Source organism: Pagrus pagrus, assembly GCF_965226575.1.
Source record: "Pagrus pagrus genome assembly, chromosome: 16".
In the NCBI taxonomy this organism is placed as follows: Eukaryota; Metazoa; Chordata; class Actinopteri; order Spariformes; family Sparidae; genus Pagrus; species Pagrus pagrus.
The window spans coordinates 24,522,943-24,548,008 of NC_140200.1; the positions used below are offsets into that span (position 1 = coordinate 24,522,943).

The 25,066-nt window shown below is 40.2% G+C and overlaps 2 protein-coding genes across 2 annotated transcripts; one reads left to right on the forward strand and one right to left on the reverse strand.

The window, feature by feature from the left end:
* Positions 1 to 1,663: 1,663 nt before the first annotated feature.
* On the reverse strand, positions 1,664 to 10,042 carry psmc6 (proteasome 26S subunit, ATPase 6). Its single transcript, XM_084377294.1, has 14 exons — positions 9,907 to 10,042; positions 9,451 to 9,530; positions 8,461 to 8,500; positions 7,644 to 7,696; positions 7,154 to 7,221; positions 6,511 to 6,625; positions 6,224 to 6,311; positions 6,001 to 6,062; positions 5,792 to 5,915; positions 4,359 to 4,420; positions 3,703 to 3,823; positions 3,527 to 3,607; positions 2,296 to 2,367; positions 1,664 to 2,199 (listed from the first exon to the last, which is right to left on the reverse strand). Exons 1-14 carry the CDS (start codon positions 10,031 to 10,033, stop codon positions 2,081 to 2,083), a joined length of 1,212 nt encoding a protein of 403 aa, XP_084233420.1. The 5' UTR covers positions 10,034 to 10,042; the 3' UTR covers positions 1,664 to 2,080.
* A 1,935-nt stretch (positions 10,043 to 11,977) lies between these two features.
* LOC311271665 (mRNA decay activator protein ZFP36L1-like) lies at positions 11,978 to 17,015 on the forward strand. The gene is made up of 2 exons (XM_084377457.1): positions 11,978 to 12,152; positions 12,902 to 17,015. Exons 1-2 carry the CDS (start codon positions 12,099 to 12,101, stop codon positions 13,928 to 13,930), a joined length of 1,083 nt encoding a protein of 360 aa, XP_084233583.1. The 5' UTR covers positions 11,978 to 12,098; the 3' UTR covers positions 13,931 to 17,015.
* Positions 17,016 to 25,066: the final 8,051 nt, after the last annotated feature.

Here is a 25,066-nt window from a genome sequence, read left to right on the forward strand (position 1 = left end):
ACAGCTTGTTTATTCACTTATCTGAGTTTGTATTAGTAATATCCTAAATATTACTTTTTCTGAGTTTCTGAATGTCTTTTCCAAAATACATGGTGCCCCTTTACAAAAGAAGTTATAGGAGGTAGCAGAGAAGAAGGGGGTCTCAAGATCTTCAGCGGGTTATAGAAAGTATTTGAAATGCTTTTCCTGCATTTGTATTTCATTTTAATGGTGGCATGTTGATGAAGGTCAATTTACAAACTACAATTTTGACCAATAACATGTAATTTTTTTTATAAAAAAAAAAGACCTATATAATATAAATTTTATTTTATTTTTCTTTGAAAAAAGGCATGAAACACATCATGACATGCTAAGCCAACGCTGCCTCTGATTGGCTTGCCCTGGCAGCACACGAATGCTCTACAGAGTGGGTGGGTCTTTGTGCCAAGGAAGGCAGTGCAAAGATGTTGTTAGTGCCAAACGGAGCCGGCTGTCTGATAAAAACATTGAGAGACTGCTCATGTGTCGTGTCAACGAGCGATTCTGCCCTGGCATCTTGTTCTAGTGCCTAAGTGTTAGCGCCTCTGAAGTTCCTGTGATGTTGACCAAAAATGTCAGCTTTTGTTCTTTAAAAAATAAAACTTGAGTTGAGAGGCATATTTCTGCTGGCATGTGAATTTTTTGTGGGCTATTATATTTTGTTTCATATACACCATATGTTGATTTATTTAACGCTGAGTTAAATGAGTATAAAGAGTATAAGTAGTTGCTGAAGCTACTTTTTTTTAGCAGTAGTTTTACAAACTACATTTCTCCAGGGGTAGAAACTACTGCCAGGCTGAACTACATGTAGTTTTACAAGCTACGCTTGCAAAGTAGCTTCCCCAACACTGATTAATGGAAATATAGGTAGCCTGCTAATGTACAGATTCATATATTTTGATGTGTTCTATTTAAACTAACTAAACTAAACGTGAACAATAAAAAAGCTGCAGACGTTCAGTATTTTAAAGGAAGAACATTTTATTTGGGCTCACAATGAATGAACGCTGGACTCCTCTGACTTGTATAAAGCTGCTCTGTATTGTTGTACTGTATGTATGACAGTTGTTATACATCTTTATTGTAAATCAAGTTTTGAGGGAAAAAAAGGAAATATGAAAGTGTATCAGATGTGATGGAAGGTCAGTCAGAGGTACTGTTGTGCTTTTTTGAGCCACGTGTTTTGTATATACTTTTATTTATTCACATTTAGAAGAACCAGCTTACAGCATTTCCTCTTTGCAGAGTACCCATGGATGTACAGCCAGTTACACTGGATTACTTTGATACTGCAGCAAACAAGCTCAGAAGTGTGTTTCTATGATTTCAAAGCAGATTTATGGACGTTTACCGATGATAAATCTCTCTGGATTTCATCTTTGTCCTGCTGATCGTCCATATGACCATTCACTGTGATAAAAAATTCTGTCTACAACCAGTCCACACTCGAACTTTCATTTTTTATTTATTAATAAGCGTTTAATAATCCTACCTGACAGAACTCTGATCACCAATTATCTGCCAACACACTTTGGAAGAACAAAGTTTTACATTTGGACAAAATCATCGCTAAATCAGTTTACTGAATTTTTCCCACACCTTTCAGTTATCAGACGATGGAGTCAATTAAAAGGCTCAGTTGTCTTTCAAAGGGAAGTTCCACTTTCTTGATTTATTTTGTTTTTCTCAAATTACCATTTCAAAAGCTCAGGAATAAACATCCACATCCAAAAAGTCATGTGTTTAATTAGTTTTTGACAATATAGTAAAGAGATGCTGAAGGTCCATCACACTTACTTGAAGGTAATAAGAGAAACTGATGAATAATAATGAATTGATATATGAGATATTCAGAATATAGAACATGGGTTGGACCAACAGGTGGAAACACAGTTATGGTTATTGAGTGAAAGTCAATTTATTGTGAGAAAAAAATTACTTTTTCTTTTGCTTCCAACAAATATAAACAGTTTTTTCTGGCCTTGGAGCACCGAACACAGCAAATCCATGAAAATGCAATGAAAACATGAGAGAAGGACTATGACACAGGGAGGATTTATACAGGCTTGTAGTCCAGCTTGGACTCCAGCTTCTTTGAATCAGCCACCTTCCTCACAGCCTTCATGAAGTCCTCCTGGGTGACATACTCACGGTCAGAGCGGATGGCAAACAAACCTGCAAGCAGACACAACATGAATCAGCTGTACATAGACAACATGGACTGACCAAATGAAGCTAATAAAGACACTGAAAGAACGTTTGATGTCCAACCTGCTTCTGTGCACACGTTTCTCAGATCAGCTCCGTTGAAACCATCTGACAGCTTCACAATGGCTTCAAAATCTGAAAACAACCAGACGATCACAGTTTGAGATAAAAACTGATGACATTTGAAGAAAAAAAACAACAGGGCTGTATCTAATGATTATTTTCATTATCAATTAATCTGTTAATACATTTTTTTTCTTTTCAATTAATTTATCTGAAAGAAAAGAAGAAAGATTTTTTCTGTTGATCAACTTAATTCAGCTCCAACAATCAATAGGAATGAATTATCTCCAATTACATCTACTTCTTATTCATTAGCTTAATTTGAGTATAAAAATGAACTTCGATGGCACAAAAACTGCTATTTGATTAACTACTGCGAAAGGAGGAATTCGGATCAAACACCAAAATCTGTGGCTGCTGCATTCACAGTAATACATTTTGGTTAAGATGCTTGCTACATTTATGACCAGCATCCACATTCCTCCTGTGCTTCAGGACCCCTAAAAATGAGACGTTTGGAAACACAACTGGCCCTGTTTTACTTCCAAAACTCCGGGGCTGCATTTCAGTCCAGACGAGCAGAAATGGGGACTTTTGGAAAAGATAACACAGACACCTACTTTTGCTTCCTGACTGGGTCTTATTAGGGCGGGGCGGTATGGCCAATATTGTGAGGCTGTATCGTGATTCATAATATGAGTTTAGTTAGCCTGTTCAGCCATTACCTGCACCTGTTAGCATTAGCCTCACTAGCTAAATTACCGTCTTTCTGTTACAGTAATTCAATTCAAATACAGTTTAAAGAGAAGCTCAACTATAAGAGTACGTGTGTGTGTGTAGGCTGCTCCAATATCCACTTCTTTAATACACCAACGTGTCTATTAAGATTCTTCCCTCTGATATGTATTTTTGTGTATAGTAATGTATCTTCGCTGTATTATTACCTCCACCAGGGAGCTTCTTTGTCTGTTGATTTGTCGGCAGGGTGACACAAAAACTACTAAGCGGATTTCTTGGATGGAGGATGGGTGGTTTCAAACGAAGTGAACGGGGCAATCCTACAGCTACGAAACTCAACAGATCTAAAAAAGCATCTCTGTGACGTCCTCATGATTATAGAGGGCAGAGAACAGCTGACAAAGGCCGCTGCCATCAGCACATTTTGCATACAGGGGCAGAGCAGAGCCGCAGAGGAGGTTGACTCGTTAAGGTATCAGCTGTGCTCACTCACCTATTTCTCCGTGCTTGGTAATGGGGCTGGAGTGGATCTTGAGGATGTCCAGACGAGCCTGTTCATTGGGCAGTTCAATGTCTGGAGAACAGAAGTGAACATTAGATCTGTTGTGTGTGCTCACACAGAGCTGACACACAGATGACCAACACCAACAGGAACAGTGGAGATCTTACGGATTTTACGATCCAGTCTTCCGGGCCGCAACAAGGCCGGGTCCAGAGTGTCCGGTCTGTTGGTGGCCATGATCATCTTGACTCTGTGCAGTGTGTCGAAGCCATCCATCTGGTTCAGCAGCTGAAAGGACACACATAAACAATGTGTAGTGTACAAACAGCTTCCGTGTCATGTGGCCCACTGACTCTAAATCAATAAGGAATTGTATTACTACACTGGACTTAAAATAGACGCTTCTATTTAATGATATTTTTATTTACTCATATTTTTATGAAAATTCAGCCTCATTTTGAGCAGCTTCCATGTCATGTGACTCTTCTGTTGGGATCTATTAGCTGGTCACATTGGACAGCGTTTTCCTTCATCACTGTTGTCTTCACTTTGTCCATTTAGCTCTGTGCCCTTTTGTTTTAACAAAAAAATTTAGCCAGGAGAGTGAAATGTGCACAGCAAGACTGCAAGATCTGCAACTGATTGGTTGATTCCTGTGCATAAATAAACCATGTTTCATTTGGTATAAACTTTATGTCCCAAATTAACTCTTTTCTTTGGAAATTGTGAGCACAGCACTTGAAAGGTGCCACACAGTCTCCAGCCTTTGCCACACTGATACGTGTGTGGGTCTTGAGAGCACGGGACACATTGAGTCAGTTACCTCCATCAGAGTCCTCTGGATCTCTCTGTCAGCAGAGGTTCCCTCGGAGAAACGACGGCCACCTACAGGGAACAACACACAAACATGACATTCAGTGAGGTTTTAAGAGCACACAGGATGGCAGGTCCTAACTCAAGTAATTAAGCCCCAAGTGGAGAGTAAACCCTGTATTGATGTCAAGCTCCTGGTTTTTAATATTAAAAACAATGCGTACTCATTGATCATTGGACTTTATACAGTGCTCTATTTATAGTGTCCATTCAGTTTTTATTTTCATATATTTATTCTATTTTATTCACATTATATTGTTGTTAGTTTCTAAGTTCTTCCCTTCCTTGTAAAATGTGTCTCGACATCACTGTACCAGCCTGTCTGCTTCTGTGTCTCAAGTCCATGCACCGATTTATCAGACTAACATTGGTATCGGCCAATCTACACGTGGTTGGCTGACATCGGCTTATCTGCAATTAAGATGGCATTTACCAATGGCAGTGGCCGATGTTGATCTGTTGTGTCTCATTCATTTTGCACTGGGTACACGCGCTGCCCACCTACCCGCAGACCAGGGCCATTACTTTCTCCACCACTCTGACAACATGCCATGTGTGCGTGTATTATCGGCTTCTATTTTGGAAAAGGTCAGCGACTTGCACTTTGCAAGGTATTCCAGTGACCTGACGAGATCTCCTTGTTGAGAGAACCGAGACGTCTTTCAAGAAGAGGCTGTCACAGACCAAGGTGCTTAAACAACAAAGATCGAGTTATTAGAGGCTGCGAACAAACGTTTTACTGTAATGGAGTCCGATCTCATTCTCTGCATCGCAACCCAGAGGTAGGTAGTAAAGAATTGTATTTACTTGCGTTACATATACATGGGTAACTTCTTTGGGTAAACTGTACCTTTTGGATTACTTTTAATGCAGCATACCTTTACTCTTGAGTAGATTTGTTGTAAAAAATCTTGACTTTTACTCCGTTACATCTGGATACATCTGGATACAATGGTGCCGCTTTTATATGTTATTTTATGAGTTAATGCACATTCTGTTAGGCAGCTGGTGCAGTCCTATGTTACACAAAGAGAATGTTTTCGTTGGGTTAAGTGCTGAAACATTCTAGTCATTGAGTTGTTCAGCAAGATAAAGGCTATGAAGGAATTATTAAGAACATTTAAAAAAAAAAGTATTTTCCATGGGGGATACATTAAAGGTTGTTTTATAAATGTGTATGATTGACTTTGTGCTCATTCACAGATAGGTGGCTAAAGGAAGCTTTAGCTGCTTTTTAGTTGGCCTTATGACAGTTGACAGATACGGAAAGCTTTATCTGAAGGCATAAAATGATTAAATAAGAAAATGCATGTACCCTTTAAAAATAAAATGTGACAGCCCCAGTGAAGACAAAAACCAAACCAGATCTTCAGCTTCACTTACCGATGGCATCGATCTCGTCCATAAAAATGATGCATGGCTGGTGGTCTCGAGCATAGTTGAACATCTCTCTGATCAGCCTGGCACTCTCACCGATGTACTTGTCCACAATGGAGCTGGACACCACCTGTGGCACACACACATAGATATCATCAGCTGAGAGACTGCACTGCAGTGTGACAGTACACACTGACAATGGTGCCCACACTTACCTTGAGGAAGTTACAGTCCAGCTGACTAGCCACTGCTCTGGCAAGAAGAGTCTTCCCAGTGCCTGTTACAGAAGAACTCTCATCAACACAAATCAAACAGCCAACTCAAAACTACTTTAAAAAAAGCTATGGAATATTTTTTGCATCATAAATTTCAGATAGTGTGAACCTCACTCCAAATGATCCCGTTCGCCCACATAACCTTTTCCACTAATCTACTAACCTGGAGGCCCGTAGAGCAGACAGCCTTTAGGGGGGATGATCCCCACTCTCTGGAAAAGCTCAGGGTTGGTCAGAGGCAGCTCTATCACCTGCCACAAATAAAGGCAACATTGTTTGTTCACCAGGAACGAAAAATAACATTGTTATTGTTACAAATGTATTACTTGGTCTCAACACCGTTCTCATCTGAAACAGAATCTCTCTGAACAAAGCCCAACTATGCAAATTTAAAATGTAATGTCTAATGTATGATCTCATTCTCAATGATTGATTGAGACTTTGTTGTACCTCTCTCAGCTCACGGATCTGTTCAGACAAGCCTCCAATCTCAGAGTAGGAGACACTGCCAGGGTCCTCATGAGACATGTTGTACACCAGAGGGTCCACCTCTCTGGGCAGGTACCTTTGAAACACATTAAACACATGATGAGCACACACCCAGCTTTGTTTATGGTTTGCTCTTTATCAAACCACAATACACTCCTATTTTTGCAGCTCATTTATAGCTTGAGGGGTGAAACAGTTCCCAAAATTCACAGTTAGGTACATACTGCATTCATGGAGTCACTGACTTTTTGAACACTAAAAAGTAGTTCACCCTCTGTTGGTTTAAATGCTCAGTAAGAGAACACTCCCTTGCTATAAAATGAATCATTTCCCATCAGGGCAAAAGAGCAGCGTGTTGAGGCCATCATCTGCTTATAGATTGATGAGGAGATAGGATAGGTCAGGAGCTGGATGGCTGACCATCTTGTGTGATAAACACATCTGATATTGATCATTAATCTGTCCTGTGTAAATCTGCAGCAAGATGCTCATGGCAAAGCACATACAGGCTATAAGTATCCAGTTCAGTATAAACGTGTGTAGTGTTAGATCCTTATTAGCATGTGACACTGTAACTAATGCATGACAAACATATTCAGCCTACCTCATTATTGTGAGTGTTGTCATGTCCAAAGCCACTCTGGTGCCTGGTTTCAGCTGTGATTTGTCCAACTGGGAGCAAAAATGTTATACATTAGCAGGGTTATTCCAATACCAGTACCCAAGTACATGAGCCTATGCACCAACAAACCACATAATTTATTTATTAGAAACAGTATGCAGCAAATATATTTTTTACTGCATAAGTAGCCACTATCAATAAACAGCAAGTGACGTGTGTAACTTCATGCACACCGAAAACACCAATACAGCCGTTAAAAAAAATGTAAGTAAATCTTTTTTAACCCACTGGGAAAGGATTAGTAATTGGAACCAGTACCAGAAACGAAAAAATTGTATTGATACATGTCTAGTTGGAAAATTTGGAAAATGTTGCCCGATCCAGAGCAAAAAACTACCAATCAACAATTTGATTATTGTCACAGATCCAAGTATCCAAGTATCAGTCATCCTTTACAGTACACAGCACCTACCTGTCGGCGGCATCCAACCACGTATCGGGGGCCATTCGTGGCCTTAACAATGACTGGAATAAAACAAAAGAAGATATTAGCATCACATATCTTAGCTAAACAGCTGACCATGTGTCACATTCACTGGTTGTCATTAGAAATACACCTCGAAGCTAATAGGATACTTCTGCAGCTCTTTTATCAGCAGGTGAGACTCTGCTCTTGTCTTGTTTTCAGGATGCGATGGATGCAGTGGGCCTATATTTTTTTTTTACTTTGTTTAAGTGAGAGGACCACAAGCTCATCTTCACTGCTTAGCAACTCCTTTTTAGGTTTCTGTGCGTAATGTTTTTTTTTAAAAATGGATGACAGACTTAAAAAAGTGATTGTATCATGTTGCACACTCCCTCTCTGTCATCGAGATGAGTGCTGCCTTCCTCACTATGTGACTTTTTCCTAAAATAAAATAAAATAAAACTTCTGTTATTTCTGTTGTTTATTTCTTTCCATAATCTACCTGGCTATTCCTCTCACCAGCACCAACCAAAAAGATGGCAGGGTGGACATCATAAGCACGCAGGAAAATGCATCAGCTAAAAAGGATGTAATGTACCGGTAATGTAAAATGCTGTTGGTCCTTGTTCATATAATGCTACTGTAAAGATGCAATCTCAGTTACCAAGATTTGGTACCAATTAATGAAAAGTGAATCGGTATTCCGATGTAATTCAGTAAAGCCAAAAGTCAGTGGTAATTAAATTCCCTAGACCTAAACATTTTGCTCGTACTACCTGTGCTGTGACACTTGTAAATGTGAGATATCTGCCAATGAACTTACATTTCTCTTCAGTCAGCTGTTTGAGCACTTCCCCAACAATCTGCAGGGGATTAGGCACAGATATAGTTAGTTAAGACAGAATAAAATCAGTCTCTGACTCTCTCCTTTCTGTTTGTCTAGTTAGGTCCCTTTCCCTGCCTCCATCCATTGCACCCTCTCCCCCCGCTTCACCCACAGACACTCAGACCAAATGTTTCACCCTTCGTTAGGCTTGAGGATACAAGATAATGAGATGTGGGAAAAACATGCTGAAAAAATATGTTCACACATAATTTACTTCAGGATGGATTACATGCATGTGCTAAAAATATAGACTCCTAACTTTTCCCAATGCGTGTTAAACATCAACATCATAAAAATCAGTTTACATATCAAATATGTATCTAATAATATTGCGCTGTAGAGGTTTCTGTATCCTCCCCACCAGTAAAATAATATTGTGTCTCCTGTTGTGCAATCGCAAATAAGGATCTGTCAGCACGGTTATGATTTCATCCATTCACATATGCTCTCTCCATATGACAGTCAACCATATTCATCATATGACTGCGTGCACCAAACAGTGACGTCTGCACTGACTCGATTCAGGACGAATACACCGCCAAAATAGCCTCATAATGACTTGAATCCAGGCCTGTTTATGACCTCAAATTAGTCTTTCTGTTGATCGCCATTAAGTGTGTTAATCATCAAAATTCTGCCTTACTGTACTGTTGTATGGAGCCAGAACAGTGACATTGAACTATGGCATCAAAAATAAAATAAGTCACTAAAACAAAACCTGAGCTAACAAAGATAACATTGGCGATGAAACTTTTGTATCTGATTAAGTAGTATTGGCACTAAAAAATACAAATGATTTTGTTTTCGATGCCAAAACTCACTGTCACTGTTCTGGCCCCATACTGTTGCAGCTCCTTGAGAATTATTAACAACCCACAAGTAAGATTAATGGCTAAAATGCAAATGAGTAATGAATAATATTCTTACCTGACCAACACTTTGCAGAGCCTTCAGGTCATTCTCTGACTTCTCGTACTGTTTAGTTTGTTCCCTCAGCTGTTCTCTCACTGGAAAACAAATAAGACGGACATCCTGAATGTATCGTTACCGCTTCTAGCTTTCGATATCAAAATAAGAAGAACAGCCAAGAAGCTAGTTGTTACAGCTAAAGTAACAAACTCTGTTTAATGTCAGGCTGACATGGGACAACACAATTATACAAACACAACTAGCGCTGCTCCTGGAGTGAAGCTAAGATAGCCCTGCTAGCGATAACCGGTTTACTTCCATTCATTTCTACGAGGATGCTAACTGCATGACAAAGCACTAGGTAGCTCGCCAGCTAGCTGATGCTGCTACAATAATTTGTCTCTAATCCAAACAAACACGGTGGTTTTCTGCCGCACCAAAACGTCCATTTTACATCGTCGCCTGCTCTCTTACATTCTTTTAACCGCCCGTCAACTTCTTTGTGTTCGAGTAATTTTTTCCTGTAGTCCTGCAGCGCTTTCTCCCTGGTGTCCGCCATGATGCCTCGTTGAATTCTGGGAAACTGCAGCGTCACTACCATAGGTCACCACAGTAGTGTTTTGCTGTCAGAGAGCATCCCATCCGGGTACTTTGCCCCTGTGTCGTGCCCCGCCCCGTTTTGGGTGAAAACAGCCCCTCTGACTCAACAGGCGGTAAAAGCCAATTCCCTTTTATCATTTAATATCATAAAATAAAAAAACCGTCAGGATTTTAAGCTCGTAGGAGCCCAAACCTGATGGCCAAAGAGATAACAATCTAGGAGTCCGATAATTAATAATTGGAACCAATAAACGTATTCAGGAAAAATAAAAAGTCTTAACCAGTGATAGAAGTAGTGCACCTATTTACAATTTTAAGGTACTTTACTTTAGTATTTCCATCTTTCTGCTACTTAATACTGTCATTCCACTCAGTTTATTGGACTTTAGTTACTGGTCACTTTGAAAATTCAGATTATTCAGTGCTGATCGGCTATTACTCGTGAAATCAGATAGTGTTGTGGACACTTATAGACCACAGATATGTGACCACTAATAGAGAACGGATGCTGCGTCAAACCCGAAGTACTGCATTTTTACATCTATTTATTTCATCGGTAATCAGACACAAAAAACTCAGACACCGATAATCGAAAAAATGCTGAATATCGGCCCCGATAATCAGCCAGACTGATGACTGGTCTACCCCTATTATGCTGTAGTTCCTTACAGCTACAGTATGCCACAAACTTTATTCCACCAAGGAACCGACACACTTGATCTGGGATTCTGCTTCACAGGAACAGTTTAGTAAACTTCCTTATGGATCATCAGGCTGAGGGAAGCACTCCAGCAGTCCAGGGCCCTCACAGTCTCTCCTAGAAATTTTGAGCCCTCTCCTAAAATTCATCCCATTTAGCCTGAGAAAGTTTTATCTAGCAGCTCTCTCTTCCAATCTTTACTCAAATTTAACAAGTCTGTATATCTGTATATCCCACTCTCCAATCTTCTCCAGAGAGAGTGAAAGATTTTACATTTCTGGGTGGTGTTTGATATATGAATGACTTGGGATTTTCATATAGAAAAAATACTAACAAAATTTGACCAAGCGTTAAATATCATGGGACGTCTGGCTGGATGTGACTGGATGGGCAGAGAGGGCAACTAGCATTTCATATATGATAAGATCTGTACTTGACTATGGATGCTTTGTTTGGCTCCACTGCTAAGTCAATGTTTGGAAAATGAGATATTCTGCACACCAAGACATTGAGGCTCTGTTGTGGGGCTTTTTAAACCTTCCCAATAGTGCATTACGTTGGGGCTGCAGTACTGGGTAAAACTACAGCAAGTGGCTATAATCAAACCTTCCCTGCTAGGTGTCCTTTGGAATCATGGGATTCTAGTTGTAAGATCAAATACAGTCTAAATCAGTGTGCCAGGAAACTGGATTAGGATTGATAAGTGTATCACAATGGAAGCTGAAATAGCTAAATATATAACAAAAGCAATCCTAAAGAAAGGAGAAGTGTAAATATTGATAAACGTGGAATTTAGAAGGAAAATCAAGGAGGGTGCTGAAGAGCATGGCAGGGATTAAAGGAAAAGGAAAGCAAAGGAAAGCACTATTTTTTCTTTCATGCTCAGGTTATAAAAGAGACTAAATATAAAAGTGTGCAGACTGAGGCTTGGACATTGTGGGTTAAATCACTTGCACATTATGGAAAAATATCCTACTGGATAATGTGAATGTGGACACCCTGAAACAGTCAAGCATGAGTTCCTTGAATGAAGCGAATATAATACACAAAAGGAAAACGGTTTGATGAGAGATTATCAGACATAGGAGTCTTTTTCTAATAAATCTTGTTTTGGCCAATATGATAACAACCAGTGAATCACAAAAGCAGTCTTACAGTGACACAGTGACACAAGCTTATAAGACGATATGAGGTGTGGTTGTGTCAGTGAAATCTGTCCTGCAGAGGGCAGTAACACACCTCAGAGCGTCCAAAGTGCCAGAAACTGGAGAAGAAGAGACCGAAGAAGAGAAGTGAAGAGGGGCTGTCCACAGGGCGCAAGACACCGAAAAACACCACCTGTTATTCTCCTTCTCCGCCAACAAACATGACAGCGACTATCATCTCTCCTTTCTTTGAATACGCAGACGAGTCTTACAAGGTAAACGACGGCTCTCCGGCAGGAGTCGGCCGACTGACTTTTTCTTTTCTGGAGAAAGTGCTAGCATTAGCCTAGCCGCTTTTCTCGCTGCAAGTTTGACGTTAAGCTTTCGAGGACGGTAACTTCAGCCGTGATTGTTGAGAAGTCACAGTGTTTGTCAACGTTGAGTGCCGTTGAGCTCCTGTAAATAATTTAACATTGTTTTTTTGTTTGTTTTTGTAAATACGTGTTGCGCTGCTGGCTAATTTGTTCACAAGTTTGTTGAGTATGACGCACACAGACCGAGTAACGTCTGTGGTAACGTGTGAGGTAACACCAGGTAGATGTCAACAGGGAAGTTCAGTAGGTCACCTGTACGTTGGCTCTGTTGTTTAGTGTCTGAATGCTGCATGAACAGTGTCGTATGTAACTGTTGAGTTGCTGTTGCCATCATTTGATCACAGGTTTATAGATGGATGATCGTGAACACCTTTTTCTCCAAGTGGATGAAATAACGTGTTCAGTTTACATCATCTGGTTAATGTTAAAATATTAAAGCCACGAATCTCTAAAACTACTCAGGGGAATGGAGCAGTGTTGAACAAAGGTTGGCATCTTCTCATCACCAAAGCTGAACAGCTCTGCATGCGCAGCTCGTTACATGTCACACAATGTAACGAGCTGGACATGCACAGTATTGTCCTGTCATGCACTGTGTTGTGCTTAGGTTGTGCTTATTAGTTTTCTAAATGACTTGTTTGTCTTCACAGAACAATAAGATGTTGAACTACAACAACAGTCTTGGTGGACCTCAGCTGACGCCTGTCCCATGTTCCAATGCCAGCCTCTCTTCCTGCGCCCACACCGGGTCCCTGCTGGACAGGAAGGTGGTGGGGGCCCCCTCTGCAGGAGGCTTGTTCCAACGCCGCCACTCAGTCAGCCTCCCCAGCACAAAGTTCAGCCAGAACCAGTTTGTCAACAGCCTTAATAGTGATCACTCTGTCTGGGTAGGTAGCTGCTGTAACAACAACAAGGAGAACCGTCAGTGCTCCCTCTCAGAGCTCGTGGACGGGCTGCGGCCTGGCAGTCAAGCGTGTGTGGGTGGGAGCAGCCAGGTCAACTCTAGCCGCTATAAGACAGAGCTGTGCCGGCCCTTTGAGGAGAACAGCACCTGTAAGTATGGTGATAAGTGCCAGTTTGCCCATGGCATGCATGAATTGCGCAGCTTGAGCCGTCACCCCAAGTACAAGACAGAGCTGTGCCGCACCTTCCACTCCATCGGTTTCTGCCCCTATGGGCCCCGCTGCCACTTCATCCACATCACAGAGGAGCGCCGCGGGCCCCCTCCGCTCTCGACCTTCAACAAGATGGAACGCCCTCCACTGCAGCACAGCTTCAGCTTCGCAGGCTTCCCCAGCAGCGGCCTGCAGGATAGCCCTACCTCCCTCACACCTCCACCCGTGTTCCCCACCACAGACCTCACGCAGTGGCAGAGCAACCCTTTCACCTACTCCAGTCAGGAGCTCACCAGCCTGTTCAGCCCTAGCTTGGAGCCCCCTCCTGTGTCTGAGCCGCAGTCCCCAACAACCCCCTGCTTCTTCGAGCCCACACCGGACAGCACCCCCAGCTCTGCTGACTCTCTGTCTGACCGGGAGGGGTACCATAGCAGCCTGGACAGTCAGAGTGGCTCTGAGTCCCCCCTCCTGGATGCCTCCCGCCTCCTCCCCATCTTCAGCAGGCTCTCTGTATCTGATGATTTAGGATTCTTCATCCCTGGGCCTGAGCTGGGAGTGAAATAGAAAGGGGGAAGGAGGGAGATGGAGACCACTCTACTCCTACTCCTCCTAGCCCTCTGCATTGTTGTAGCAAGTGAGTCACGTCAGTTCACCACATATCTTCTTTCTTGTGAGGATTGTCTTCACAATGACACAATGATCCTATTCACTTACGGGCGCTGCACATGTGCCACTGTGGAATGAATGTGAAAAGTAGCTCAGAGATCACATTAGAAGGTAGTTTGATGTGACTTATTCTGGGCAGTATTCCCGAGTTCAGTGTGTGTGTGTGTGATCAGCACAGGGTGTCTCTGTGCTGCTCTCAGGGTGTTGCAGTATTGTGTATCTATGGACCGCCATTATTGTTATGATTGCCTGTGCCACAACCTTTCCACCTCATAGAGGCTTGTGACAACGTGGTGCTCCATTTTGAAGGGGTCATCACCAAGAAAAACGAGAAAGTCAGTAGATGTTAAGATTATGAAAGTGCCTTGGAGTTAATTTATGTGAAGAAGCCAACAGTAAGATTTCACTTGTTATCATGCTCAGTTTCCTTTTCCTCTCACTGGTGTCATGGTGACCGTGCTGTTGAGGCCATTCTGCAGATTACTTTCCATCAGTCGGGCTGGACTGTTGGTGCTGTGTATCTTGTTTCATGTAGCTGGTGGTCAGTTATCACTCTCCAGCGATTTTTTACTTTTAAAAAAGCCAATGTTGGGGTATTAAACGCACATAATCTTTCAATAGAGTGGTGTAGTTTGTAGTCCTAAAACCTGGAAATCACTTATCATTTTTGCACATCCGGTTCACTCATCTCAAAGTCTATGGGCTCTGTCTTTCGCGCGGCGCAAAGCGGCGCACAGCGCAGTGCAAGTGTCGTTGATAGTTTCAGACCGACGCAGTAGGATTCACAATCTGTGGTTGGGGGTTGAGTTAAAGAGTCATTACACCAAATTACAAGAAAGCATTCCCTCACTTACCTTTTACTTTCTAGCTAGGTAGAAAGTTTGGGTTTTATTTGTCCAGGTTTGGAGATATGTCTGATGTTTCTGCCTCCATCATAATACTGTGGGGGTGGGGTGAATTTAGATTGTGCTCACAGCATTAAAGCATACATGTATGTAACTTCAACAACGATTTTTCACACAGACTTTTTGTTTAGTACAAAGTAGTTCAGTCTGTGGAGTAACAGGAACATGGGGACTTGATTTTTTTTTAAGTTAGCAGCAGTCGTCAGGTTCCTGGTGTTAATTTGCCTCTGGTCTTTAGATATAAAACTTAGCTGCTTTTTGATTAGATGACAGTAGCAGTTCTGAAATCAAAAGAACATAAAAACCCCTGTTGATTCCACCATGTTGTCGTTATTATTATTATTATTATTATTATTATTATTATTATTATTATTAATATTATTATTATTGGTGTCTAGTTATTTCGCAGAGCCTTCAGGGTAAAGGCTTTGGCATAACTGCTTATTTATCAAAATGTATTTATTGTTGATCTAAAGCATTTTTATTTGTATTTATTTAGTAATGAAACAATAGAATATGTATTTTCTTGTATTTCCTGTCTGTAGTTGTCTTGCAGTCTGAAGTCACTACTCAGGGAGAAGGCAAAGTGCGTGCTGGAGGCATCCCCACAAACTTTGTCTTTTCAGTGAGGGGACACTGAGGTTCTGCAGCGGCCATAGTCAAGTTTAAATGAAGCAAAAAGTTAATACAGTCTTTGCAAACTAATAGGTAACAAAGCTAGTGGCATACTGTTGTTTAAAATATGCGCCAGTGTGAATGCACTCAGGGTGCAGGTGGTGCTGGTTTAACAGGGTTCTTCTGTGTCTGGAGCGACTCACCTGTGGCTCTGTTCCCCACTCACTTATCTTTACATATAGTGTCTGATTAAAATTTGCTGTGAATGTATTGAAATGCCTGTATTTATTGGAGATTTCAATTTATTTTAAGACCTTGAAACCATGTTTGGTCATTGACCTAAAATGTACATGGAATATTTTTGTAATCTTCAGACACAGATACATAGAATAATACATAGTGTTTATTTATCCTTCAGGTATACCAATATACTGGAGAGAAATCCTCTACATCTACATGAATAATAATGTTCAAAAGCCACAATACTGATAATGATCTACTAAATTTAAATTTGATTGCGCTCAGAGTGGGGCTGGGCACTATATCCACGTTATATTGTTATATCATTTTCTGAACTTACCAGACCCTTCTACTTGTTCTAATACTTGTTTTTACACACTTAGTCCTTATATCCACATTACTGATGAGTCTTTATCAAAAATCTAAATGTGTTCATACTTTGTCAAAGTACTAATAGTCACTCCTTCAGTATTGCAATATTGATACTGGCATTGTGATATTTTATTTAGTCGCCCAGTCCTAGTATTTATAAAGAGCTTCTGCAGAGATTCAAAGTATCAGGTTTGTATCTTGATGCATATGAATATATATTATTATGTTATTATGTTATTATGAGACCATATTGCCCAGCCTGAATTTTAAGTGTATTATAACCTCAAAATGTTGGAACAGAAGTTGTGCTAAAGCCTTTTTACATCTCCCACCTGCACCTTATAAAATGTCAAATTACAGATTGTAATGCTGCATAAACCATAGCTTCAAATGTTGAGGCCTGTTATTCTTCTCTAGAATGTAAATTAGGTCTCAAATCAATGTCAAGATGATTTCTTATTTGAGTGTTAGAATCACTTAATCAGTCTTAATGTCAGAAAAGTATTTTAAGCTCTTATTCTGAAAGGATGATAGAAGCCTCCCTGTTCCACGGTATTGTGCACGACTTGCTGTAATAGCACTTTGAGGATTGATGATGTAGTAAATTTTCGACCACTTTCCCCATGAAGTGCCTTTAAATACATTCCATGTTTCTGAGATGTTGTGCCTTCCTATTTGTCTATAACAGCAGATATAAGCCTAAAATGTGTTTGTGTGGGTATGAAGTTCATGGGATTTACACATGAAAAGCAACTGTTGAATGTATTCTCCACAAGCTGTTGCTGTAACTACAGTGATGATTTTTGTGATGACCAGATTTCAGTTAAAGCCAATAAAATATGTACCGAATATGTGAGTTTCTATGAATGAACTTTTCTGACATAATGCAAAGCTGCCATTCAGTAATTTACTGAGCAGGGCATTGCTGAGGTTCACAGAAGGCAGCCCAGAACACATTTTCCTCATAGAGCACCATTACAAAAGAGATCTGTAAAAGAGCAAACAAGATGAATTATGACTATGTTATGGATGTTTGATTTGTGGAGGTTTTATATTTGTAAAACTTTTATTGACCTGAGAAAAATGAGTTATAAAGCTGTGTCACAGTGTAAAGTCTACGGGGCTTGGTGGGAACATGCGCTTGGGACACCACGCGCTTATGTGTTTGGCCACAAACTAAAACTACAACGGCACTCAGTAGAGCGCATACACACATGGACAAAATTGTTGGTACCCTTCCATTAAAGAAAGAAAAACCCACAATGTTCACTGAAATAACTTGAAACTAACAAAAGCAATAATAAATAAAAAAAATACTAAAAATAAACTAATGAAAATCAGACATTGCTTGTGAATTGTGGTTCAACAGAATCATTTAAAAAAACTAACTAATGAAACTGGCCTGGACAACACTGATGGTACCCCTAGAAAAGATTGGAAATAATTTGACCATAGGGACATGTTAAACTAAGGTGTGTCCTGTAATTAGCATCACAGGTGTCTTCAAACTTCGTAATCAGTCAGTCTGCCTATTTAAAGGGTGAAAAGTAGTCACTGCTGTTTGGTATCATGGTGTGTACCACACTGAACAACAGGGCTGCCTGTCAGTGTTACTTCATGCATTTCTTGAAGCGGTATTAAGCAGTAAATGTCCAGATGTGTTGATCATAATAATGTACAGTAGCCCACACACCTCCATGTAATTCAGCCTGACGTGTTTGGTATCTGGAAATGTTGGGATCATTAATACAATGTTAAATAAAGTTCGGTGGGTTTGGACAAAGCTTGGCTGCATTTGATCCCATATAAACAATATTAGAATAAAAGTTTAACCTGGCTGCTCTTCTTAGCACACCTGTCACCTGTGAATGTAAGCTGGATGCTTACAGTGACATGAACACCATTCCAAGTATGTCAGCTTGTTGTTTTTGTGGTGATGTCAGAGCTGTGCCGGCTCTGTTGTATTTTTGTAAGTGAGCGATCATGTGGGCTGACATTAACACGTATAACTGTCCTCAACCTAGAACTTGAAAAATAAAACCCAAAGGACCAGGTCTGTCTGCACTCCATCTGTCTGTCTGATCCAATGTAGCCAAGCTTTGTTCAAACCTTTGTTCAAAATGACAGCGAGGTCCTTCACACAAATACCAGCTCAGTGTGTGATAACCATCTCTATACTCCACTGGCATGAAGAACGACAGATCCTCTGATAACTCTGAAGGTCCAACAGCAGCGCCAGTAAGACAACAAACATGACTTGCAGGCAAGAAACAACTGGAGATCATTTTAGCAACCTGAGTGACTGCAGTAGGAAAACTACAGTTACTACTTGTAACACAGACCTCTGTTTTCTGTCCTCTCATCACGATTTCAGCCTCAACTGACCAAAGACTTCAGAAGCTCCTCTGTGTGAGTACTCGTCAGCTGCCATACACATGGTCTAAAATAAACACTGACTGAATCAATGTTAAGTTTCATCAGTTTACATTTAGCGGACGCCTTTGTCCAAAGCGACAACATTCATACATTCATTCATACACTGATGGTGGTGGCTGCCGTGTAAGGTGCAGACCAGCACATCAAGAGCAGTTTTGGGGTTCAGTATCTTGCCCAAGCAATAAAATCTTCTCTCTCTCTCTCTCTGTCACTCACACACACACACACACACACACACACAATTTATACAAGTGGAAATTTTGTTTCTGGTAGAATGTCCCTCAAACAGCTGACTTTGACTCTTTGCTGGAGAGAGAGTAATGAGAAGGTTGACCTCAGTGACCTGTGTTGTGAGTATTTATATCAACAGACATTGTATAACCTGCTTGCTTGATGCTGTCTTGACATGCATGTGTAAGTCAGAGCTTACCTACTGTTTCCTGTGCTATCACAACAGAAAAGTGTGTGGCTCCATAGTGCACCCTGTAAGTCAGTAAACCCTCAACAATTCTGCAGTCAGACTGCCCTGACTGCCTGACTGTTCTGGTTCAAAGATTCCTGCGCAGGAACAGAGTGAAACTACAGTTGTTTAAGTTGTTTCCTTCCAGCTTCCTCTCATATATTTCGATATGTGTTTGAAGCATCAGAATTAAATCATAAAGACAGCTGCAGATGTTTCTCTTCTCTCCACAGAACACAGTGCATGATGGAAAAAACTCCACTTTTCTCCTGATGGAAAGAAGTTTGATCTGAAGTTTTCTCTGTTTAAATGTAACTACATGGTTTTATTTGACCTATTAAATAAACACCATGTTAATAAAAACAGCTTCTCTCATATTAAAGTATTTATTCACAGCATGTTCACATTATAAACAGAACATCAGGTAAAGACAGTAACAATGTTCATGAGAAGACAAAGACTAAGATAAAATAAATAAAGACATCACTTCCTGTGTGTCCTGTAACATCATACAACACATGAGAACAAGCAGATCAGTTCACCTGAAGCTCCATGACATCCTGCAGGAGTCCAGTACAGGAGAGATGAGGCATGAATCATAATGTCATATTTTATTATGGATAAATACATCATGTAGAATAAAACAGATAAACAGTTACAAAGTGTTTTTCAGGCCGTGTTGACGACTAGAATATGGAGAGACAGACAAGAGATTTTATTGCATCAGCTTCTTGAGAAAAGTCCTCTGATAATTATAAATGGTCAACAATCATAATATTGAACATATTGTTCATGACATCATAAAGCTTCAAGCATTAAATGCCTCATGAAAGTCTGAAGTCATCAACGACATTTAAAACTTCATGAAATCCTGATTTGAGATGTTTTACAGCATTTAAAGAATAAAACTCAAACTTTGTTGTTTTGTTTAAAGTGAACATAAAGTAACATCATTGTGATAAAAACTGTAAATCAACGGGAGTCACTCGAACACACCCGGAAATACACAAGTATCCAGGCCCGTGTGGTTGGAGGAAACAGATCAGATCAGGTCTGCATTTGGAGTAAGAGTAGAACAGGGCCGGGCCTCGTGAGCCCATAAAAGACACAAGCACCTGGTGTGATGATGTCACAAGCTCAGGTAAAGTTTGGGAGAAAACACTCATCATACAGATCACTGAAGTCTGCCCTCTCATCATGATTTTGTGTGACTGAAATGACTGAAGACTCTCGACTTGACATGTGTAAGTGTTGATTTAAGTTGGACTTGTCAGCTGAGGAGTTAAATTCTACCAGAACTTTTCCTCTTCTAAAAATCTTTTGTAAAAAGCTGTTTATCATTATTATTATTGTTATTCTTGACTCTAAACATTGATTCATATAGAGGACATGTTAAACTGTAAATGACACATTAAACCATCTCTGCTGGAATCAAAGACGCTTTTCACTCCTAAACTGTCAGACCAGACAAATACGTCTATTTGAGAATGTGTTCTAATGATATCTTTGATATAAATATCATCTTCTATATATATGTACATAATATTTTCAGTGGCGGTTCTAGCTTGCATGATGCCCTGGGCGAACCTCACCTTCAGCGCCCAGTATGCTTTCAGAACCAACAGACCCACAGAGGATGTCATATGTACTGCCCTTCATTCAGACTTCACACACCTGGAGAATAAGAACAGCTACATCAGGATGCTGTTTGTTGACTTCAGCTCAGCATTTAACACAATCTCACCCATGAAGCTGATTGGAAAACTCAACACTCTGGGCTTGAGTACAACACTCTGCAACTGGATATTGGACTTCCTCACCAGCAGACCCCAGAGAGTTCTGATTGGCAGTCACACCTCCTCTATGTTAGGGTTCAACTCTGGAGCCCCCAGGGCTGTGTGCTCAGCCCCCTCCTGTTCACATTGTACACCATAACTGCACTCCCAGACATCAGGAGACGACACCACCACCATCATCGGCATTTCATATCAAGAGGAAATCAACAATCTTGCAGAGTGGTGCACAGAGAACAGTCTACTGCTCAACGTCAGCAAAACCAAGGAGCTGATCCCAAAGGATACTAATGGACAACACCCACCCAGCCACAGTCTGTTCACACTGCTGCCATCTGGAGTCTCAAACTCAAATAAGCTTGGGGCTGCTGTTGGTATTGTCATCAGGTGGGGAAAAAAGTTTTGCTAGGATAATCTTTCTAAGTTCCTTGATTTTTTGTGAAAATGTGTGAACTTTTTTTCAGGAGAAAAAAAACAATGTTTGTGTGTAGAACTGGAACAAAAAAAGAAACATTTTTTAAAAGGAAAAAATGTAAGGTAAGTTTTGTTTTTTTCAGTGTGTTTTTGGTAATACTCATTTTGACCACTAGAGGAGGAAGTGCCAGCTGTCAAGGTGTACTGTGTGAAGTTCCTCAGTCAGGTATGAGAAAACCAATCAGAGAGATTTCTGTGGGTTCAAGCACCTGCAGGGGGTGAAGGGGAATGAAATGGTGGATGAGTTTGGCAAAGAGGGGTTTAAAGAAAAGAAAGATAGTAAGTAAATAGATAGATAGGAAGTAAAGAGGTTAAATGAGTAATCTGGACAAAAACAACCAAATGTGGCAAAAAGAAAGTGTCAGTAGTTACAAGGGTAGTTAAGTGACACAGGAAACAACCTTTTTTTTTTGGAGGATTGGGGTGGACAGCAAAGAGGATAAAGTTTAGTTTCAGGTGTGTGCATATCAATCCTCCTCCTCCTTCTTCTTCTTCTTCTTCTTCTTCTTCTTCTTCTTCTTCATCCTCTTCTTCAGATTACAACCAACTGAATACCCCTTGGCTCACACTCCCCTCTCAAGCATGCAGGAGAACCTACGCTGGACACTAAAAGCACTCTCTAAAGCCAGTGTTTGGTCCGCTCCCTCTGTAGATATTTAAGGCTAATTAAATAACACAACAGTTGCTCGTTTCAGGTGAATATAAACTGATGAAAACATTAATATAAATAATACTACCCACACCAATTACACAAACCTGCCTCCTGTGAAAGTTACACAGTTGTTTGAGACTTTAACTTGTGGGAAACAAAATCTACTATACAATAACTTTAAAGTGAAGAGTGCCCTCTGCTGACCTTTATCTTTCCTACAATAATATTTTCACAGTTTTCAACAATAATTATCATTGTTTAACCCTTGCTGTTATTATGTTTCTGATTTCTCAGTTTTGTCATTATTTTAGCAAATGATTTATTTGATATGTTTTGTGACCGTTTGTTTTTAGAAGTTTCAAAGAGTTAGTAAAAGAGTAAAGTAAAAGTTAAAAGCACTTTCATTATTTAAGTATCTATTTTGGGGGGGGGGGATTTTATTTTTGATTATATCAGTGTTTGTCTACTTTGGTTTTATCTTGTAGTTGAAGATTGCTCATTTAATGTACATTTGCAGATCTGTTCAAAGTTTGAAAAACAAGTCATTAAACTGATTCACTTGTTTACAACAAATGCGATCTCTGCTGTTGTATTTTGTTATTTTTCAATTCAAGTTCAGTAAACCACACTTAGTGCTTCACTTTGAATATGAAAGTTTAAAATACATTTGTGATTTTAGTACCCTCTAAAGTTAAAAGGTGACTGGTTTGCTGTAAATAACAACTATATTAATACAGGGGTCTACCAAGCCCAGGGGGCCAGAGGTCTAGAGGGGCCAGGAGCCCCAAAACATTTGTGGCATGTGAGCAAGGATGGATTACTGAATGAGTCTACTGGGCCCAAGAGGTCAAGGGGCCCTGAAGCCCAAGTCGTTGCGTGAAGTCACTACCTCAATAAGTCAAAAAGCAAAAGGCTATGAATCTGAATGAATTTAGGTATTGCCCTTCTCCAACTGGCCATCCCAAAAATGCACCAGAATACAGGAAATCACATCTACCAAATTCAGAATTTTCTGGGGGAGGACCCCCAGACCCCCTTTCTCCCATTTGCATCCACTTTTGTACAGATAAGGCAGGGGGGGTCCTTATGCATCTGTGCCCAGGAGGACAGTAGTTCATAAAACATCTGTATTAATACAATTTATAATGTAACATTATAGTGTGACATTTGTGTCAATAATTGTCAAGCACAGGTGACTGGGACGGGGGTCCCCAAATCAAATTCTATCTGGGCCCCCAAAAGGCTTGGGCCGGCAGTCCACAGCTGTAACATTCAGACATTGAGCTCTAACCTTTCCTTGATGTAATGTAAAATAAAAATGTGCTATGGTCAGCAGAGGGAGCTCTTGATCACCAGTTTAGAAATCCTCACCTGGCTGCAGGTTACAGTTGTGATCATTAGGGACAGGTTTGACAGTGGCAATGTCCCCTAGAGCCATGGCCCCTCTGGAGACTTTTTGAACCATAAAAGTTACATAGAAATCCAGTTATTTAAGTCATTCATTTGCAATGACACAACAATTCTTTTTTTCTTTTTTTTTTTTTTACATTAAAATGTAATCAAATGTAAGCCATTCAGGTGTGACAATCCATAAAGCAACTCTGCCTTTCTTTCATATCTCAAGACTCAAGTAACATAAAGAACAAACTGTCTGGAATACTGAAAACTTCCATGAAGCGGATCAATATCATTACATCAGGTTCATTTTAAGCTTGACATATTGTGGGAAATTAATGTCGTCTGTTAACATTTAAGTTCATAAGTTCTATATGAAACTTCAAAAAGTACGCCTCTGTGTCACATCTATAGGTAGATCATACCAACAGATACAGACACATCTTCAAAAGATAAATACAATGAGTGTCATGGGGGAAGAGAAGAGCAACGTGTCCTTTTCGATAGCTGCAACATCCCGAAAGCGTTCGTTGAACCCCACTGTAAGAGTTATTGTCCTGTGGAAAACTGTCCATGACCTCACGCAAAGCTGGAAGATGTCTGGTGTCTATGGAAAAGCCTCTATGTGCATATAGCTGGCTCACCACCTCTTGGCCTTGGAGGCTAACGTTCAGTGCATTCAGATGCTTTGTTGTGTCAACCAAGAAAGCCAAATCTGCCAGCCATACAATGTCTGCCAGTTTGTCCATTAATTGTACATTGCATTGGCTTTAGAGCGAATGAAGTTAATTGTATTTACCACTGGTTTCATGACGTGATCAAATTTGAGGTGTTTAAATTATAACGTTTAAGACATAAGCTGCGGGCCGTATACAATCTGACCTCAGGCCGTGATTGGCCCGCGGGACAGAATCTGGATCCCTCTGATTTAGAGCATCAGGTTGTTGAAATGTGACTGAAGGTCACAAAGATGTTCACATGTTGTGTTTTATCTGTGATATTTCATTTAAATGTGACTTCTGACTCAGTTTGTCTCACATTACTTGAGTATTTGAGTACATCAGTGTCACACATGAAGACGTTTGACCCGATTAATTCACAACTGCTGAAAAAAAGTCAAGATTTTTCAGCTCTAACTGATTTATTGAACCTTTGAATGGTATGTTGACTGTAGAGGCTGTTTTAAATCATTCTTTAAATCCTTATATTGATCTCTATACTGCAGAATCTGTGTCATGTTGAGTTTGCTGCTGTCTGGTTACAGCTGGACTTTGTTCTGTTTGGAGTGAAACAGCAGCTTCATCAGAAACTTGAGTCTCCTCCATGTCGACCCAAGAGGTTCCCAGTGGACTGATTCAACTTGATGACGTTAAAAGGGGGAAAAACCTAAATCTTAATACAAAAGAGAGATTTTGACAAACAGCAATCATCCGTCACCACACTCCCTCTGAGCTCCTACAGCCACAGTAATGTTACACAGTAAAGTAACAGAAAGATTTATTTTCACCTTTCAACAAGTCATATTTCAATGATTTACAGGAGGATCACTTTCAGTTTGGTTTTACAGACAATTTAAAAAGCACAAATATATAATATAAACTCATATAAACATATATACACATATAAATCCATAAAAAATCTCAATACAAATCTGATAATATACAACATGTACAGTTTATCAGTAGTCCGGTC

What these genes read in the sequence shown, in the direction of transcription:
- LOC311271665 (XM_084377457.1), top strand. Translation starts at nt 12,099, where the DNA reads ATGACAGCGACTATCATCTCTCCTTTCTTTGAATACGCAGACGAGTCT. An exon ending in ACGCAGACGAGTCTTACAAG is followed by an intron (nt 12,153 to 12,901) that starts GTAAACGACGGC and finishes TTGTCTTCACAG; the next exon opens with AACAATAAGATGTTGAACTA.
- psmc6 (XM_084377294.1), bottom strand. Translation starts at nt 10,033, where the DNA reads ATGGTAGTGACGCTGCAGTTTCCCAGAATTCAACGAGGCATCATGGCG. An exon ending in TGGTTGGATGCCGCCGACAG is followed by an intron (nt 7,222 to 7,643) that starts GTAGGTGCTGTG and finishes TTTTGCTCCCAG; the next exon opens with TTGGACAAATCACAGCTGAA. An exon ending in AGATCCGTGAGCTGAGAGAG is followed by an intron (nt 6,312 to 6,510) that starts GTACAACAAAGT and finishes TATTTGTGGCAG; the next exon opens with GTGATAGAGCTGCCTCTGAC.